This window comes from Schistocerca serialis, chromosome 1, assembly GCF_023864345.2.
Source record: "Schistocerca serialis cubense isolate TAMUIC-IGC-003099 chromosome 1, iqSchSeri2.2, whole genome shotgun sequence".
NCBI classification, from domain to species: Eukaryota; Metazoa; Arthropoda; class Insecta; order Orthoptera; family Acrididae; genus Schistocerca; species Schistocerca serialis.
The window spans coordinates 543393837-543412835 of record NC_064638.1 but is presented as its reverse complement, the minus strand read 5'-3'; the positions used below and the strand labels follow the sequence as shown (position 1 = coordinate 543412835).

The 18999-nt window shown below is 41.3% G+C and overlaps 1 protein-coding gene across 1 annotated transcript in view; it reads right to left on the bottom strand.

The window, feature by feature from the left end:
* The window catches only part of LOC126412316 (inter-alpha-trypsin inhibitor heavy chain H4-like), a 190428-nt gene that overhangs the window by 112799 nt on the left and 58630 nt on the right, over positions 1-18999 (bottom strand). The window contains exons 5-6 of the mRNA XM_050081878.1: positions 15501-15612; positions 6519-6679 (exon numbers count right to left, since the gene is read on the bottom strand). Of these exons, the coding sequence (XP_049937835.1) occupies positions 6519-6679; positions 15501-15612 (273 nt within the window). The remainder of the gene's footprint in view (positions 1-6518; positions 6680-15500; positions 15613-18999) is intronic.

The following is an 18999-nucleotide window of genomic DNA, read 5'->3' as shown; positions in this document are numbered from 1 at the left end:
TTTGTAGTTGTACTTAAGGCTTTACAAGACGCAGACTTACAATGTAAATAAATTAATTTATGTTACAATTAATTGAACATACTGCTTAGAGAAGAAATGAAAGCAACATGTGAAGAGGGAGTGAGAAATCCTCAGCAATCATAAGCCCCTCACGGACACACTAGAAACAGTCCAGTCTCTAGTGTGCCCGTGAGGGGCACACAGGGAAACAGTATTTCCTGTATTACGCAAGGAAGATAACCACATTCTGGCCATGAGTGCTAAAGTCTTACATTATGAGAGTACTATTGTGCTGGCCTTTAATTTCTTCTTGAGCCACTGGCTGCACACCGTACGGCGTAGTTGTACGTTATACCGAAATTCCACGGCCTTTCTTAGCCTCAGACCCACTGACATTCCAGATGTCCGCTACTGTAAGAATGCTAGACCTTCAGTTTCTACCATCTACACCACATGTTCACTTATTGATATTAATTACACGTAGTTTTTACAATTTCCGCCTTACCCTTAGGACTAACATGTGGCACCTGTCCATTGAGTTGTCCTATGCGAGTTTGTGCTAGTGAGATGTGCACTTAGATCGTAATTGCTGGGCAGATAACTCAAATAAATTAAATAACCTCTATCTGTTCCGCTATTCTGATGTAATGGAGGGTCTAATTCTAATTAGGATGGCGTAATAGAAACCCACTTTGTAACAGTAATGTAGTTGCGCTTGTATCGAACTGCAGTCGAGAATTTGTATAAGTATTCGTAATTTGTAGCATAAATTGGTACGTACTGTGATGAACGCTTCGTGATAGTGGATATTTCTTTCCAGAAATATACACATAATTTGCAAACAATGAGAAGCTGAGTAGTTCCCAATGCTATTCAGATGCCGCGTGAGAATGGCTGTTCCGTTGTAAACTGGGGTGGGGCCAGTATAGAGGGAGAAGGAGTAACAGGAGGGAAACGATTCAGTGTAGAGATCTTAAATTTATATATAAAAATTTGATCTCAAGGCAGCAAGAGTCCGTAACTTAAGTACTGTGGTATCCACTATATTTGTCAGGATAGGAGTGCGCAAGCAAACAAATGCGGAAACTGTAAAAATAGCGAGAAGGAAGCAGGAGAAGAGAAAGGAGCTTCAGAGAAGGTATAAAAAAAGAGGACTATGAAAGTAATTCTGGTCTACAATGAGATATAAGTGGGAGGAAATTAACAGAATTTAATTGGGTAAGTAACGTTAATGACCCCCCCCCCCCCCCCCCATGAACCATGGACCTTGCCGTTGGTGGGGAGGCTTGCGTGCTTCAGCGATACAGATAGCCGTACCGTAGGTACAATCACAACGGAGGGGTATCTGTTGAGAGGCCAGACAAACGTGTGGTTCCTGAAGAGGGGCAGCAGCCTTTCCAGTAGTTGCAAGGGCATCAATCTGGATAATTGACTGATCTGACCTTGTAACAATAACCAAAACGGCCTTGATGTGCTGGTACTGCGAACGGCTGAAAGAAAGGGGAAACTACGGCCGAAATTTTTCCCGAGGGCATGCAGATTTACTGTATGATTAAATGATGATGGCGTCCTCTTGGGTAAAATATTCCGGAGGTAAAATAGTCCCCCATTCGGATCTCCGGGCGGGGACTACTCAAGAGGATGTCGTTATCAGGAGAAAGAAAACTGGCGTTCTACGGATCGGAGCGTGGAATGTCAGATCCCTTAATCGGGCAGGTAGGTTAGAAAATTTAAAAAGGGAAATGGATAGGTTGAAGTTTGATATAGTGGGAATTAGCGAAGTTCGGTGGCAGGAGGAACAAGACTTTTGGTCAGGTGAATATAGGGTTATAAACACAAAGTCAAATAGGGGTAATGCAGGAGTAGGTTTAATAATGAACAGGAAAATAGGAATGCGGGTAAGCTACTACAAACAGCATAGTGAACGCATTATTGTGGCCAAAATAGATACGAAACCCACACCTACTACAGTAGTACAAGTTTACATGCCAACTAGCTCTGCAGATGAAGAAATTGAAGAAATGTACGATGAAATAAAAGAAATTATTCAGATAGTGAAGGGAGACGAAAATTTAATAGTCATGGGTGACTGGAATTCGAGTGTAGGAAAAGGAAGTGAAGGAAACGTAGTAGGTGAATATGGATTGGGGCTAAGAAATGAAAGAGGAAGCCACCTGGTAGAATTTTGCACAGAGCACAACTTAATCATAGCTAACACTTGGTTTAAGAATCATGATAGAAGGTTGTATACATGGTAGAACCCTGGAGACACTAAAAGGTATCAGATAGATTATATAATGGTAAGACAGAGATTTAGAAACCAGGTTTTAAATTGTAAGACATTTCCAGGGGCAGATGTGGACTCTGACCACAATCTATTGGTTATGACCTGTAGATTAAAACTGAAGAAACTGCAAAAAGGTGGCAATTTAAGGAGATGGGACCTGGATAAACTGAAAGAACCAGAGGTTGTACAGAGTTTCATGGAGAGCATAAGGGAACAATTGACAGGAATGGGGGAAAGAAATACAGTATAAGAAGAATGGGTAGCTTTGAGGGATGAAGTAATGAAGGCACCAGAGGATCAAGTAGGTAAAAAGACGAGGACTTGTAGAAATCCTTGGGTAACAGAAGAAATATTGAATTTAATTGATGAAAGGAGAAAATATAAAAATGCAGTAAATGAAGCAGGCAAAAAGGAATACAAACGTCTCAAAAATGAGATCGACAGGAAGTGCAAAATGGCTAAGCAGGAATGGCTAGAGGACAAATGTAAGGATGTAGAGGCGTATATCACTAGGGGTAAGATAGATACTGCCTATAGGAAAATTAAAGAGACCTTTGGAGATAACCACTTGTATGAACATCAAGAGCTCAGATGGAAACCCAGTTCTAAGCAAAGAAGGGAAAGCAGAAAGGTGGAAGGAGTATATAGAGGGTCTATACAAGGGCGATGCACTTGAGGACAATATTATGGAAATGGAAGTGGATGTAGATGAAGATGAAATGGGAGATACGATACTGCGTGAAGAATTTGACAGAGCACTGAAAGACCTGAGTCGAAACGAGGCCCCCGGTGTAGACAACATTCCATTGGAACTACTGACGGCCTTGGGAGAGCCAGTCCTGACAAAACTCTACCATCTGGTGAGCAAGATGTATGAAACAGGCGAAATACCCTCAGACTTCAAGAAGAATATAATAATTCCAATCCCAAAGAAAGCAGGTGTTGACAAATGTGAAAATTACCGAACAATCAGTTTAATAAGCCACAGCTGCAAAATACTAACACGAATTCTTTACAGACGAATGGAAAAACTAATAGAAGCCGACCTCGGGGAAGATCAGTTTGGATTCCGTAGAAATACTGGAACACGTGAGGCAATACTGACCTTACGACTTATCTTAGAAGAAAGATTAAGGAAAGGCAAACCTACGTTTATAGCATTTGTAGACTTAGAGAAAGCTTTTGACAATGTTGACTGGAATACTCTCTTTCAAATTCTTAAGGTGGCAGGGGTAAAATACATGGAGCGAAAGGCTATTTACAATTCGTACAGAAACCAGATGGCAGTTATAAGAGTCGAGGGACATGAAAGGGAAGCAGTGGTTGGGAAGGGAGTAAGACAGGGTTGTAGCCTCTCCCCGATGTTATTCAATCTGTATATTGAGCAAGCAGTAAAGGAAACAAAAGAAAAATTCGGAGTAGGTATTAAAATCCATGGAGAAGAAATAAAAACGTTGAGTTTCGCCGATGACATTGTAATTCTGTCAGAGACAGCAAAGGACTTGGAAGAGCAGTTGAACGGAATGGATGGTGTCTTGAAGGGTGGATATAAGATGAACATCAACAAAAGCGAAACGAGGATAATGGAATGTAGTCGAATTAAGTCGGGTGATGTTGAGGGTATTAGATTAGGAAATTAGACACTTAAAGTAGTAAAGGAGTTTTGCTATTTGGGGAGCAAAATAACTTATGATGGTCGAAGTAGAGAGGATATAAAATGTAGACTGGCAATGGCAAGGAAAGCGTTTCTGAAGAAGAGAAATTTGTTAACATCGAGTATAGATTTAAGTGTCAGGAAGTCATTTCTGAAAGTATTTGTATGGAGTGTAGCCATGTATGGAAGTGAAACTAGGACGGTAAATAGTTTGGACAAGACGAGAATAGAAGCTTTCGAAATGTGGTGCTACAGAAGAATGCCGAAGATTAGATGGGTAGATCACATAACTAATGAGGAAGTATTGAATAGGATTGGGGAGAAAAGAAGTTTGTGGCACAACTTGACCAGAAGAAGGGATCGGTTGGTAGGACATGTTCTGAGGCATCAAGGAATCACCAATTTAGTATTGGAGGGCAGCGTGGAGGATAAAAATCGTAGGGGGAGACCAAGAGATGAATACACTAAGCAGATTCAGAAGGATGTAGGTTGCAGTAAGTACTGGGAGATGAAGAAGCTTGCACAGGATAGAGTAACATGGAGAGCTGCATCAAACCAGTCTCAGGACTGAAGACCACAACAACAACAAGCCTTAATGAAAGTACTGTAAGATTTAGCTATGTGCGATGGACTAATGAAGTTAAAACCATTATTAAAGTATAAGTAACTACCAGCGAAGCAAGTAACATCTGTTATCTGATGAAAGAAAAGTGGTAACAGTAATAATGGAACTCAAGCAACGTTGATGGTCTCGTCTTATTGAAGTGGAATGAAATGGTTAGAATTTTTTGCTCGTTTCTGTCATCAATAAACTGAAAAAGCCATGAGGAAACAGGATAGCAAATAGAACACGCATAAAAATGTAAGGATATCACAGTTACCATTTCTGAACGCAGTGGGATGAATAAAGATTTGGAAGAAAGGAAAAAGAAAACAATGATACATAGAAACAGAGAAACGAGAATTATTACCTGTTGATCATATAAACGGTGGATGAGACTACTGAATTAAAAGCAAAATGTTAATACTAGGTGAAATATCAAAAGTGGTCGATACGAAGAAGAGAAAAGAAACAGACGATCAAAAACAGACGAAGCCTTGCAGAAACCATCAGAAGATTCAGACTTACAGAAACATTTGACTGGAACTAAGCGGTTAAATGGGTAAAATACTAAACAAAAGATGAGATAACCGCTGCTGTAAGTCCTAAAGCATCGGCGACTGTTTCATTTAACAGTGGGGAAAAAAGAAAAGAGATATTGATGGTGGTTATTTATACGAGGCAGTTAAATGAAACCGAGACAAATGGAAAAAAGTGAATAAACTGCTTATGAATTAAAATTTAGTATGCAAATTGCATGGGGAGAGATCGTTTTAAGGTGGATGCCTAAGGGCTTCCTAACGAAACTTCAGCAGCGTAGACGAAACGACAGGGACACCATCTGCGGGAAAGTAATGATGAATTTATTCTTTGACTGCAAGCGTCTGCTGCTCATTGGATCTCTGGAACATGGTGCCACAATTAAGGCACAACAGAACGTGGACACACTGCAAAAATTGAAGCACACCGTAAAGTGGAAACGCCCAGGAATGTTGACGGACGGCATCATTCTATTGCAGGATGACGCCTGCCCACGTGTTGCCAAGTGTGTTGCAACTACGCTGCAGAAGTTGGGCTGAGAAGCCGTTACACTTGAGACTACCGTATGTTTGGACTCCCAAAGAAATACATCAGTGGTCTTCGGTTTCCTTCCGGGCCGCGCGGGATTAGCCGAGCGGTCTCAGGCGCTGCAGCCATGGACTGTGCGGCTGATCCCGGCGGAGGTTCGAGTCCTCCTTCGGGCATGGGTGTGTATGTTTGTCCTTGGGATAATTTAGGTTAAGTAATGCGTAAGCTTAGGGACTGATGACCTTAGCAGTAAAGTCCCATAAGATTTCACACGCATTTGAACATTTGAGTCCGCACCTCGTGGTCGTGCGGTAGCGTTCTCGCTTCCCACGCCCGGGTTCCCGGGTTCGATTCCCGGCGGGGTTAGGGATTTTCTCTGCCTCGTGATGACTGGGTGTTGTGTGATGTCCTTAGGTTAGTTATGTTTAAGTAGTTCTAAGTTCTAGGGGACTGATGACCACAGATGTTAAGTCCCATTGTGCTCAGGGCCATTTGAACCACTTTTTTTGAACATTTGATTTCCTTCCGGGAAGAGGAGCACGCTTGGGTACAACTATTCGTAGTTAACTGCAAACATTTTTCCATGAAGGCACTGATCGTCTTGTCTCACAGTAGGATAAATGTATTAACAGTTATGATGATTACTTTTGAAATAATACACAGTTTATTTAAGTTTTTTCCCTGTGCCCCGTTTTCATTTGACTGCCCCTTATATTTTGTGGAGTGCAGTCGGTATTAGGAGACTGACTCAGAGGAGAAATATCAGTCTGTCAAAATGAAAACAGCTTATCACCTAATGCTGTACGTGAGTTAGTGTATACAGTGGTACCTAAAACCAAACTGCATGACATTGCTAGATGACCCACTATATGTGATATACGGAAGAAGCAAGCAGAGGGGTGACTCACGAGTATCTGGTTGGGGCTGGCGGCGTGGTCGACGTCGTAGCGCACCAGCAGCTGTCCCTGCACGCCCTCCGCCCTCAGCGCCGCCTGCTCCTCCCTGCTGGGAGACCACCGCACCTCGGCTGTCGTGGGGGAAGGCCTCTCCATGTGCGCCAGAGGGTTAGCTGCGTGCAGGCATTACTATTTACAGTGATTCACAAGTGTGCCGGTATCTCGATAGGATTAAGATCTTAGTTTTTTCCAGTACAAGGGGTTAGCTGGACATAAGAGAAGTGTATGTTACGGGAAGAATTTAACAATTCTGAATTTTTATAAGGTTTCAGAATTTCATCCATATGACGTCGAGACATCTTTGCCATGTCATTTAGGCTGACAACCAGACTGCCATCGTCAGATGTGTTTAGCAGTGAGAAACTCACCAGAAAACGGCCGAGATGCGAACTCGTCAACTTTGTTTCCTTGGCGGGCAAGTACTCTGCTATTAGGTAGAGATGAGGTACTGGCGGAAGTAAAGCTGTGAGGACGGCTCCTGGGTCGTGTTTGGGAAGCTCAGTCGGTAGAGCACTTGCCCGCGTTGGACAAAGTTTTTCTCCGGTAGTAAGATGACTAAAACCGAAATTCCGAGACGAAAAAGTTTCGGACGCTGCACGTATCGCCGTCCATATCTAGGCACAAATGGACTTTAAATATCGATTTATTTCACCCATACCGAGATGTGCGCTTGCCTGAATTGCAAAAAAAATGAAGTTTCTGTACGGAGTGAAAATCGAACCCTGCACGTGTCATATTTGTTGACTATACAGCAAGAGACGTTAACTATTGAATTCTTTCTCATCAGTAGCTAGGATTGCCATGATTGAGCCGTAAATGACATGATGAAAACTTTTATGCCTAAATGGCAGCCGAAACAGGCAACTGTCGTTATTTTTGACAACACGCGAAGGGATATTGAACTTGATAATAAATTTTCACCTGTAGTTTGATGCGCAAATACCAAAACATGAAACCAACCGAGGTGGCGCAGTGGTCAGCACACTGGACTCACATTCGGGAGGATGACGGTTCCAACGCGCGTCCGGCCATCCAGATTTAGGTTTTCCGTGATTTCCCTAAATCACTCCAGGCACATGCCGGGATGGTTCCTTTGAAAGGGCACAGCTGATTTCCTACCCCAACTGTCACTACTCTGATGGGACCGATGACCTCGCTGGTTGATCCCCTCCCCCAAACGAACCAACCAAAACATGAAGTGGTATGATGCAAATATTTGTGCCACCTTAGAAATCGCACCTAAACGTGCTCCTCTCATAGATATCTTGTGGAGTTTGGAATTTTCGGGAAACGAGTACTCGCTTCGTCGATACATATAGTAATTGGAAACAACGCAATTATGGAACTGTATCGTCCCAAACGAGTCGAATCCTGTGAACGGGTAGATTTTAATACGAATCCCAGTGCAGCACCAGACGATATTCTACTTCGCGTTTTATTGCACTTCAAGGCAAGCTCTTTTCGGCTTACAAAAATGGTTCAAATGGCTCTGAGAACTATGGGACTTAACTTCTGAGGTCATCAGTCCCCTAGAACTTAGAACTAATTAAACCTAACTAACCTAAGGACATCACACACATCCATGCCCGAGCAGGATTCGAACCTGCGACCGTAGCGGTCACGCGGTTCCAGACTGTAGCGCCTAGAACCGCTCGGCCACCCCGGCCGGCTTTCGGCTTACATATCAGCAAGACAATGACCGACCGTACATGGCGAGCGTTCCTGCAGCTTGCCTTCGTGCTTCACAATTTCTGCTTTGACCAGAAAGGTCGCCGGATGTCTCCCCAATTCATCAATCCCGGATTTCAACGATCTAACTCTCCAGTTGGGCAGAATTTGGCACGATATCCCTCAGGAAGATATCCAACAATTCTTTCATTCAATGAAAAGCCGAATAACTGCTTGCATAAGGGCCAGAGGTAGGCAAACGCGCTACTGACTTGCTCGATTTGTGAAGCTCTTTCTCTTGAATGAATCATCCAACTTTTCTGAATTTTGATCAGTTTTTCTTGTTTGCGCGTGGATATCCCCTCTGTCGATTTTCATCGATTTTCAGTTTCTTGGGTGTCTTTTTCAAACTATACCTCTGCAGAGGTTTCCAATGATAGTCTAATGTGGTAGTTGGAGGTTATGTGGAGACTGGGAACGGCGCATGATTCCGGTTTAGTATTATGAATTTGGAACTTGCAGGGTAATCCGAGTCCGACGAAAAATTTTTCCTTCAGTAGTATAATTGCGTGACATAATGACACCGCTTGCTGCGACGCACCGGGACTGCCATGACGATAGCAGAGGATGGGCGACACTCTCCACCACGACCTCTAGTTAACCATGTAAGTGTCTGAAACGACTTGAAGAGGCTACAATGACACTTATTTAGTGTTCGACCGCCAGGCAGCGGTGAGTTCAAGACGGGAATACTGACGGAAGCAGTGAGTTGTGTTTGATCTCGAAACGCTTAGTTTGTTTCCTGAACTTCATTTATTTTATTTATTTATTTATTTATTTATTGTTCCGTGGGACCACATTTAGGAGAAGTCTACATGGTCATGGAACGAGTCAATACATGAAATTATAACACGATTGTAGAAACAGATAAAATGAAATATAAGAAACATATTCAGGCGACAAGTCGTTAGTTTAAATAAAGAAAATCAAGAATGTAACACTGGAATTTGCTTAATTTTTTATCTCTTCCAGGAGCTCCTCGACAGAATAGAAGGAGTGAGCCATGAGGAAACTCTTCAATTTAGACTTAAAAGTGTTTGGGCTACTGCTAAGATTTTTGAGTTCTTGTGGTAGCTTATTGAAAATGGATGCAGCAGAATACTGCACTCCTTTCTGCACAAGAGTCAAGGAAGTGCATTCCACATGCAGATTTGATTTCTGCCTAGTATTAACTGAGTGAAAGCTGCTAACTCTTGGGAATAAGCTAATATTGCTAACAACAAACGACATTAAAGAAAATACATACTGTGAGGGCAATGTCAAAATTCCCAGACTATTGAAAAGGGGTCGACAAGAGGTTTTCGAACTTCCACCATACATAGCTCGAATAGCCCGTTTTTGAGCCAAAAATACCCTTTTTGAATCAGAAGAATTACCCCAAAAAATAATACCATATGACATAAGCGTATGAAAATATGCGAAGTATACTACTTTCGTGTTGAAATGTCACTTATTTCAGATACTGTTCTAATGGTAAATAAAGCGGCATTTAGTTTCTGAACAAGATCCTGAACATGGGCTTTCCACAACAGCTTACTATCTATCCGTACGCCTAGGAACTTGAACTGTTCCGTCTCGCTTATAACATGGCCATTCTGTCTGATTAAAATGTCAGTTCTTGTTGAATTGTGGGTTAGAAAATGTAAAAACTGAGTCTTACTGTGATTTAGCATCAAATTATTTTCCACAAGCCACGAACTTATATCATGAACTACATTATTTGATAATGTTTCAATATTACACACAAGATCCTTCACTACCAAGGTGGTGTCATCAGCAAACAGAAATATTTTTGAATCACCTGTAATACTAGAAGGCACATCATTTACATAAATAAGGAACAGCAGTGGCCCCAGCACCGACCCTTGGGGAACGCCCCATTTAACAGTGCCCCATTGGGACTGAACATCATTACCACTCTCAATATTGCGGAGGATTACCTTCTGCTTTCTGTTCTTAAAGTAGGAGGCGAACCAATTGTAAGTTACTCCCCTTACTCCATAATGTTCCAACTTCTGCAGTAATATTTTGTGGTCAACACAGTCAAAAGCCTTCGTTAAATCAAAGAAAACACCTAACGTTCGCAACCTTTTATTTAATCCGTCCAAAACCTCACAGAGAAAAGAGACTATAGCATTTTCAGTTGTTAAGCCATTTCTAAAACCAAACTGTACATTTGACAGCAAATTATGTGAATTTAAATGCTGCAGTAACCTTGTATATACAACCCTCTCGATAACTTTAGCAAACACCGATGGCATAGAAATAGGTCTATAATTGTCAACATTATCCCTGTCTCCCTTTTTATAAAGTGGCTTCACTACCGAGTACTTTAATCGGTCAGGAAACCGACCACTCCTAAAGGAAAAGTTACAGATATGGCTAAGTACTGAGCTAACATACGTGGAACAATACTTCAGTATTCTGCTAGATACCCCGTCATATCCATGAGAGTTCTTGGTCTTTAGTGATTTAATTATTAACTCAATCTCCCTCTTGTCAGTATCATGGAGGAGCATTTCAGGTAACAGTCTCGGAACACTTTTTTCTAAGAGCGCTATATGATTCCCTGTTGGGACTAGGTTTCTATTTAGTTCACCTGCTATATTCAGAAAGTGATTATTAAGTACTGTACATATATGCGACTTATCAGTAACACGGACATCCCCACTACGCACTGATTCTATATTCTCGACCTGTCTCTACAGACCAGCCACTTCCTTTACGACTGACCATATGGTTTTAATTTTATCCTGAGACTTAGCTATTCTATCTGCATACCACATACTTTTTGCCTTCCTAATAACTTTTTTAAGCACCTTACAATACTGTTTGTAATGGGCTGCTGCATTTAGATTTTGACTGTTTCTAACGTTTTGATATAATTGCCACTTTGTTCTACAAGATATTCTTATCCCTTTAGTCAGCCACCCAGGCTGCCTGTTTGTGCTAGTACCCTGTTTTGAACGTTCTAACGGAAAGCAACTTTCAAAGAGCACGAGAAAAGTCTTGAGGAAAGCATTATATTTATCGTCTACTGTATCAGCACTATAAACATCTTGCCACTCTTGTTCCTTGATAAGGTTTACAAAAGTCTGTACAGCAACTGGATCAGCTTTCCTAAAAAGTTGGTAACTATATTTAACATGTGTTGCAGCACAAAAATCTTTTAGACTTAAAATTTGTGCATCATGATCTGAAAGGCCATTCACCTTTTTGCTAACAGAATGCCCTTCTAATAATGACGAATGAACAAAAATATTGTCTATGGTTGTTCTACTGTTCCCTTGCACTCTCGTTGGAAAGAATACGGTTTGCATAAGATTATATGAATGAAGGAGGTCAACCAGCATCCTTTTCCTTGCACAATCACTTATACAATTAATATTGAAGTCACCACATATAACTAACTTTTTGTATTTCCTATAAAGTGAACCAAGAACCTCCTCTAGCTTTAGCAAAAATGTTGTGAAATCGGAGTCTGGGGATCTATAAATATCAACAGTAAGAAGTTTAGCTCCACTAAATTTAACCACACCTGCACAACATTCAAACACCTTTTCAGTGCAGTACTTTGAAACATCAATTGACTCAAATGGGATACCGTTTTTCACATACATGGCTACTCCCCCACACCGCAAAGAGCTCCTAGAAAAGCTGCCAGCCAACCTGTATCCTGGTAAAGGAAGCCTCTGAATTATCTCCTTATTTAAGAAGTGTTCAGATATACCAATAATTTCAGAGTCAACATCTATAAGCAGTTCACTAACTTTATCTCTAATACCTTGTATATTTTGATGAAATATACTAATTCCCTCATTAATCGGATACCCAAGCTTTGTAGAAAGTGGTTTCTTTGTTAGAGAGACTTCCCTTAAGCAGGAATACCTATCAGCTGACTTCAATCTAAAAAAGGTACAGCTCTAACACCCACAACTACCGGAATTTTCCCATAAGTGATCCCACCACCCCCACCTATGCTGTCACCTATAAGTTTTGCCAACCTCCCCTTCCCATATCTGTTGAGGTGCAGGCCATGTCTAGTGAAACCCGTCCTACTGATAGACTCCACCGACACCACTGAAATGTGACTCATGCCTTCCGTCATCAGCGCACCCGCAAGTCTCATGTTATTACGCCTGACGGCTGTATCAAGATGAGGCCGATCGTGACGCTGAAACAGTTCCACGAAATGCACATTCGTGTTGCCAGTCTGAGTGGCTATCTTTTCCAGGTCACCATCTATGTCATACTCCCCATCCCTATCAATACCACGTAAATCATTTGCTTTACCAGTATTAGACTTTTTCAACTTATTGCACGCTGATGTCAAGCGTGGGATCCCAAGTCTCCACATCTGTTTGTCGTTCTGGTTTTGCCTTATTTATATGATCCCCAAATATAGTTACTCGAGGGCAGATGAGACCTGGTATCAGGAGAGAAGCTGATGGGCGAGGGGCTATCTTGAAAACGTTATCACCATGGCAATAAGAGCGTATTGCAAGAACTACCGGCTCCCTAGGCAAGTGATAAGCTGCCGCTATGTGACGGAAAACATGCATTAGTTCCTGATTCTAACATTGCTGGAGGTTAGACAATTTGTCAGCTTTTTATCTCTTCTCTTACAGAGTTACAGCCTTCCAGAACAAGAATTATTAAAAGAATCTTAATTTCTCCATCCTGAGTCTTTTCGCAACCTTTATTTTTGTACTCCTAGATACGAAGAAAAAATTTAGGGGTGTGACGCTGCACCCTTGTTAAAACTTTACACTAAGACGATACAGAGTTTAGAAGTGCGTAATATCTTACTGATGGATGATGTTTTGTGTAGGCTTCTGTTACAGATACTTTTAGATTATTTAGACCTTCGTTGAAAGGTAATTACAGTAATATGTGATTCATTTATGGTAGAGCAGTGAACAGTTTTGTAACGTTTGTCGTTGGTTTATTGTAACGTAAACACATGAGAGAGAAACTGATTATCATCGATATGTTCCGTCACATTAACTGGGACATCCGGAGGTTTTGGATTCCACGCCAACAGAAAACCACTAATTCAGTGATTAGGAGATGTCAATGTACACTTTAAGTGTACAAATAATTTTTATTAATGGTTGTTCTATAAAGACCTAGAAAGGTTAGATTTAAGCGCACAAGATTAGGGCTGGTTTTCTAGCCAAGTTCCAGAGTGGGTTACTTAGTGAAATCAGCAGAGTGCAGACGAGTGTTCTCGCACAGTAATAACACCTAATGCATTATTCTTCGTCAGTTATGTATATGGCCACTGCAAGATGCAAACTGCGATAGATACACATCTGGGATGAAGTTCGTAGTACAAAGCACCTTTTTTGTGCTACCAGATGCATCACGTTATATACACTCTGATCATTGCTTCAGTTATTTTTTAGGGCCAAACATCATTTTGTTTTTATGAAGATAGTACATAGTAGTTCAAATCCCAGTCTGATTTTGGTTTTCTTTTATTTCCTTAAGTCTAATAAAGCAAATTCTGGGATATTTCCTTTGAAAGGGCGCAGTCGGTTTCCTTCCCTATCCCTTATAACCCTAGCTTCTGCTTTGTGTCTAATGACCTCCTTGTCGACGGGACGTTTAACACTAATATCCTTTTTTTCTATTTTACCCAACATTTTTCACCGAATGCAAGAGTCTTTCGAAGGTTAAATGCTCATCACATTTGTCACCACTTACCGTAGTGGTAAACTGTTGCTAAGTCCTTCTTCAAAGTTGTTGGACTTCTTGAACGTGGCGCGTAATTCACGTCGTTATTATCCTGCCTGAAATGAGAAAAATATTTCAGACGTGATTTCTTCGGTGCACTTTCCCCCACCAACAGCACAGGTATTTCCAGTTGCCTCCGCCATATGCAACTTTCTGTTAGGTCCGAAGAGAACCAAATGTCAGAAATGTTAGACTTTATCCGTTTAAAACTCCATTTTAAAGCTTAAACAAATGCGCAATATTCAACAAGGCACCGGAATAACGATTGTAGAACGTCAACCAAAAAATGCCACTAGAAAAATACTTTAACACCAACGTGCTTGAAAATAAATTTCCACGAACTTGCGCACCAGCCTACATTTTATCACCTAATTTTTGCCCTGGCAGATTACATACTTCAATATTCTTCGCATCATATGCTGCATGAGAAAAGGACACTACGCCCTCGCAACACTTCCCACAGAAATTTCCGCATCCCACGGTGTTGCCACTTTGTGCTGATGATGGTTATGTGATTTTATACAGTGATTACAAAATCAAGTCGAAAATACCCACTGGGTAGCAGAGGCAGCTGGAGAACGGCGATGGGGACGAAGATGGGAATGAGTGTATTCAACAGACTGTGTCTGTTACGACTGCCATTGAGACAAAAGTTTTCATAACATCATTTAAGCTTCAAACAAGCCGCTCCTAGCTGCTGGTGAAAAAGAATTCAGTAGTTAACGTCATTTGTGTCTAGTGATCAGCGATGATATGTGCGGGGTTTGTGCCACAGTCAGTACAGAAATTTCGTAACGTCATTTGCAGTTGAGACCTGCTCACATATCAGTGCTGATGGAATAAACCGATATATAACGTCTACTTACGGCTATAAAACTACTGCGGCGTGTGCCGGTTTCGAATCCTGGTAAGGCAAAACTTTTTCGTCTCGTAATTTGAGTTTTAATAATCTTAGTGCCGATGGAAAAAATTCGGCATCTAATATTTATGGGGCTTAGTTAATTATCAGAACCAGTGCTTGGTTCGAATACCCGTGTAACACAAACCTTACGTCACGTAATTGCAGGCACAGTCTGTCACTTGAGTTCGAAATCATATTTAAGATTTTTCTTGGTGATTTAACAGATACAATAGTTGGTGGAGTCCCAGTTACCAGGCCAGTACAAATTTTTTCAACTTGAAACGTACTTTTGAAATGTGTCATCTCTAACGTGTTTGCTGGTATTAATTTGGATCTTGATTGATAGCAATACAGAGCAATGTTCTCTTGCGGTCTCTTGTAGTCACCAATATGGCAAAAGCATTCAAGTCGCTCGGATACTTCTGAACATGATAGCACATCTGAAAACACGTGAAACAGTAGGATGACGATGTTCCATATAGTGAGCTAAGGGAAGTGCAGAAGCTGTGTTTATGAGTGAGACATCAGGAAGTGTCTGAAGTATCGGAGAATCGCGATGTACTCACTAGAATTCTCTTCCTCTGAGACGTCGTTGCTCTGCTGCAAGCTGGGGACTTCAAGCAGAGTGATATCGCTCGTCTCGTTGATGTGCACTTCCACCAATAAATCGTTCACGATCTGTAGAGGAAAAATAAAGTTATAAGATAGTCTTAATTATGTCAAGCCTACATATTTTATAGTATTTTCATATTTAAAGAAAGTTTTTGACACTGAGAACTGGAAAACACACTTAGAAATTCTGAGGGCAGCAGGGATAAAACACAGGGAACGACTTCTACAGAAATGAGACTGCTGTTATATGAGTCGGAGGGCATGAAAGGTAGGCAGAAGTTGAGAAGGGAGTTAGACGGGGTTGTAGCCTATCCTTGACTAAGACGAGTCAGTAAATTGTGAAGACAGTAAAGGACCCAAAGAGAAACTTGGAAAGCACATTAAAGACAAGGTAGAAGAAATGATAACTTCAATATTTGCCGATGACATAATTTTGTTAGAGAAGACGAAGGAATTGGCAGCTCATTTGAACAGACTGTGTAGAGGTTTATATTAGACGAATATTAGCAGAAATAAAAACAAGCGCAATGAAATTAAATCAGGCTATGCTGAGAGAAGAGATGTTAGGAAATCAGACACTGAAAGTTGAAGATGAATTTTATTGTTAGGGAAGGAAAATAAGTCCCGATGACCGAAGTAGAAAGAGTACAAAATGCAGACTGGTAATAGCAAGAAAAGCACTGCTCAAAAAGATGAATTTGTTAATATCGAATATAAATCCAAATGCCAGAAAATCTATCCTGGAGGAACTTATCATTTTCTTTTCGACCAGGCCCGCAGCATAGAATATGTCATAATGGCATTTTATAATGAATAATTCCAGGCGAGTTGCAGTTACTTTAATTATAGTGCTTCTTCCTTACTACAAGCTTGTTTCGGCTACAGCGCGATTCTCACATAAGCCTGTAGATGCTGGTGAGTCTACTTACGTCTGCAAAAGTTGTACATAAAGGTTAGTTTATGCATACACGTGGTCTAGGGGTAGCGTCTTTGATTCATAACCAACTACGTCTTCGGTCCCGGGTTCGATCCACGCCACTGCCTAAATTTTGATAAATAACCAGCATTGGCGGCCGAAGACTTCCGACATAAGAAGTCAGCCTCATTCTGCCAACGGCCTGTCAAAGAGGGCGGAGGACCGGATAGAGGATCAGGGCACTCTCTTGTCCTAGGGGTGGGAAACTGCCCCTAAAAGCGGAAGAATCAGTAATGATCAACGACATGAGGATGCAGAAGGCGATGGAAACCACTGCATTAAAGACACGTAACGTTTATCCACAGGACATGTGGCCTGTAATTGAAGAAGTGTCATGATGGTCTCTCCACTGGCAAAAGATTCCGGAATAGTCCACCATTCGGATCTCCGGGAGGGGACTGCCAAGGGGGAGGTTATCATGAGAAAAAGATTGAATAATAAAAAAGAAAGGATAACGTTCTACGAGTCGGGGCGTGGAATGTCAGAAGCTTGAACGTGGTAGGGAAACTAGAAATCTGAAAAGGGAAATGCAAAGGCTCAAGCTAGATATAGTAGGGATCAGTGAAGTGAAGTGGAAGGAAGACAAGGATTTCTGGTCAGATGAGTATCGGGTAATATCAACAGCAGCAGAAAATGGTTTAACAGGTGTAGGATTCGTTATGAATAGGAAGGTAGGCCAGAGGGTGTGTTACTGTGAACAGTTCAATGACCGGGTTGTTCTAATCAGAATCGACAGCAGATCAACACCGACAACGATAGCTCAGGTATACATGCCGACGTCGCAAGCTGAAGATGAACAGATAGAAAAAATGTATGAGGATATTGAAAGGGTAATGCAGTAGGTAAAGGGGGACGAAAATGTAATAGTCATGGGCGACTGGAATGCAGTTGTAGGGGAAGGGGTAGAAGAAAAGGTTACAGAAGAATATGGGCTTGGGACAAGGAATGAAAGAGGAGAAAGACTAATTGAGTTCTGTAACAAGTTTCAGCTGGTAATAGCGAATACCCTGTTCAAGAATCACAAGAGGAGGAGGTATACTTGGAAAAGGCCGGGGTATACGGGAAGATTTCAATTAGATTACATCATGGTCAGACAGAAATTCCGAAATCAGATACTGGATTGTAAGGCGTACCCAGGAGCAGGTATAGAGTCAGATCACAATATAGTAGTGATGAAGAGTAGGCTGAAGTTCAAGACATTAGTCAGGAAGAATCAATACGCAAAGAAGTGGGATACGGAAGTACTAAGGAATGACGAGATACGTTTGAAGTTCTCTAACGCTATAGATACAGCAATAAGGAATAGCGCAGTAGGCAGTAAAGTTGAAGAGGAATGGACATCTCTAAAAAGGGCCATCACAGAAGTTGGGAAGGAAAACATAGGTACAAAGAAGGTAGCTGCGAAGAAACCATGGGTAACAGAAGAAATACTTCAGTTGGTTGATGAAAGGAGGAAGTACAAACATGTTCCAGGAATGCTTGACATAGCTGTATTGACATCTTCAACTTTTATAGTCCTGTCTTCCTCAGATGCGTGTAATATTACGGTATATTAATAATTTTTACTTATGGACCGTCTGACAGCAACTGAATAAAACACAATTTTAGTGCCATACGCGTTTCGGATTTATTTTCTGCAAGGCATATTTCTTTAAAACAAGCATATTGCTTTAAAAAAAGCGTTCAGTGCATAGTGTTGTGGAATGGGGAAAAAAACCGCAAATTGGCGTTCGTAAGAAGAAGAACAACATCAAAAATGCAGCAGGAGCGTAATATGTAGGAAATTGTCACGCAACCTGCCACTGATGATGCCTTGCAGAAAATAAAGGCGAAACGCGTATGGCGCTAAAATTGTGTTTTATTCAGTTGCTGTCAGACGGTCCATAAGTAAAAATTATTAATATACCGTAATATGTTCCAGGAAAATCAGGAATACAGACGTACAAATCGCTGAGGAATGAAATAAATAGGAACTGCAGGGAAGCTAAGACGAAATGGCTGCAGGAAAAATGTGAAGACATCGACAAAGATATGATTGTCGGAAGGACAGACTCAGCATACAGGAAAGTCAAAACAACCTTTGGTGACATTAATAGCAACGGTGGTAACATTAAGAGTGCAACGGCAATTCCACTGATAAATGCAGAGGAGAGAGCAGATAGGCGGAAAGAATACATTGAAAGCCTCTATGAGGGTGAAGATTTGTCTGATGGGATAGAAGAAGAAACAGGAGTCGATTTAGAAGAGATAGGGGATCCAGTATTAGAATCGGAATTTAAAAGAGCTTTGGAGGACTTACGGTCAAATAAGGCAGAAGGGATAGATAACATTCCATCAGAATTTCTAAAATCATTGGGGGGAGTGGCAACAAAACGACTATTCACGTTGGTGTGTAGAATATATGAGTCTGGCGATATACCATCTGACTTTCGGAAAAGCATCATACACACAATTCCGAAGACGGCAAGAGCTGACAA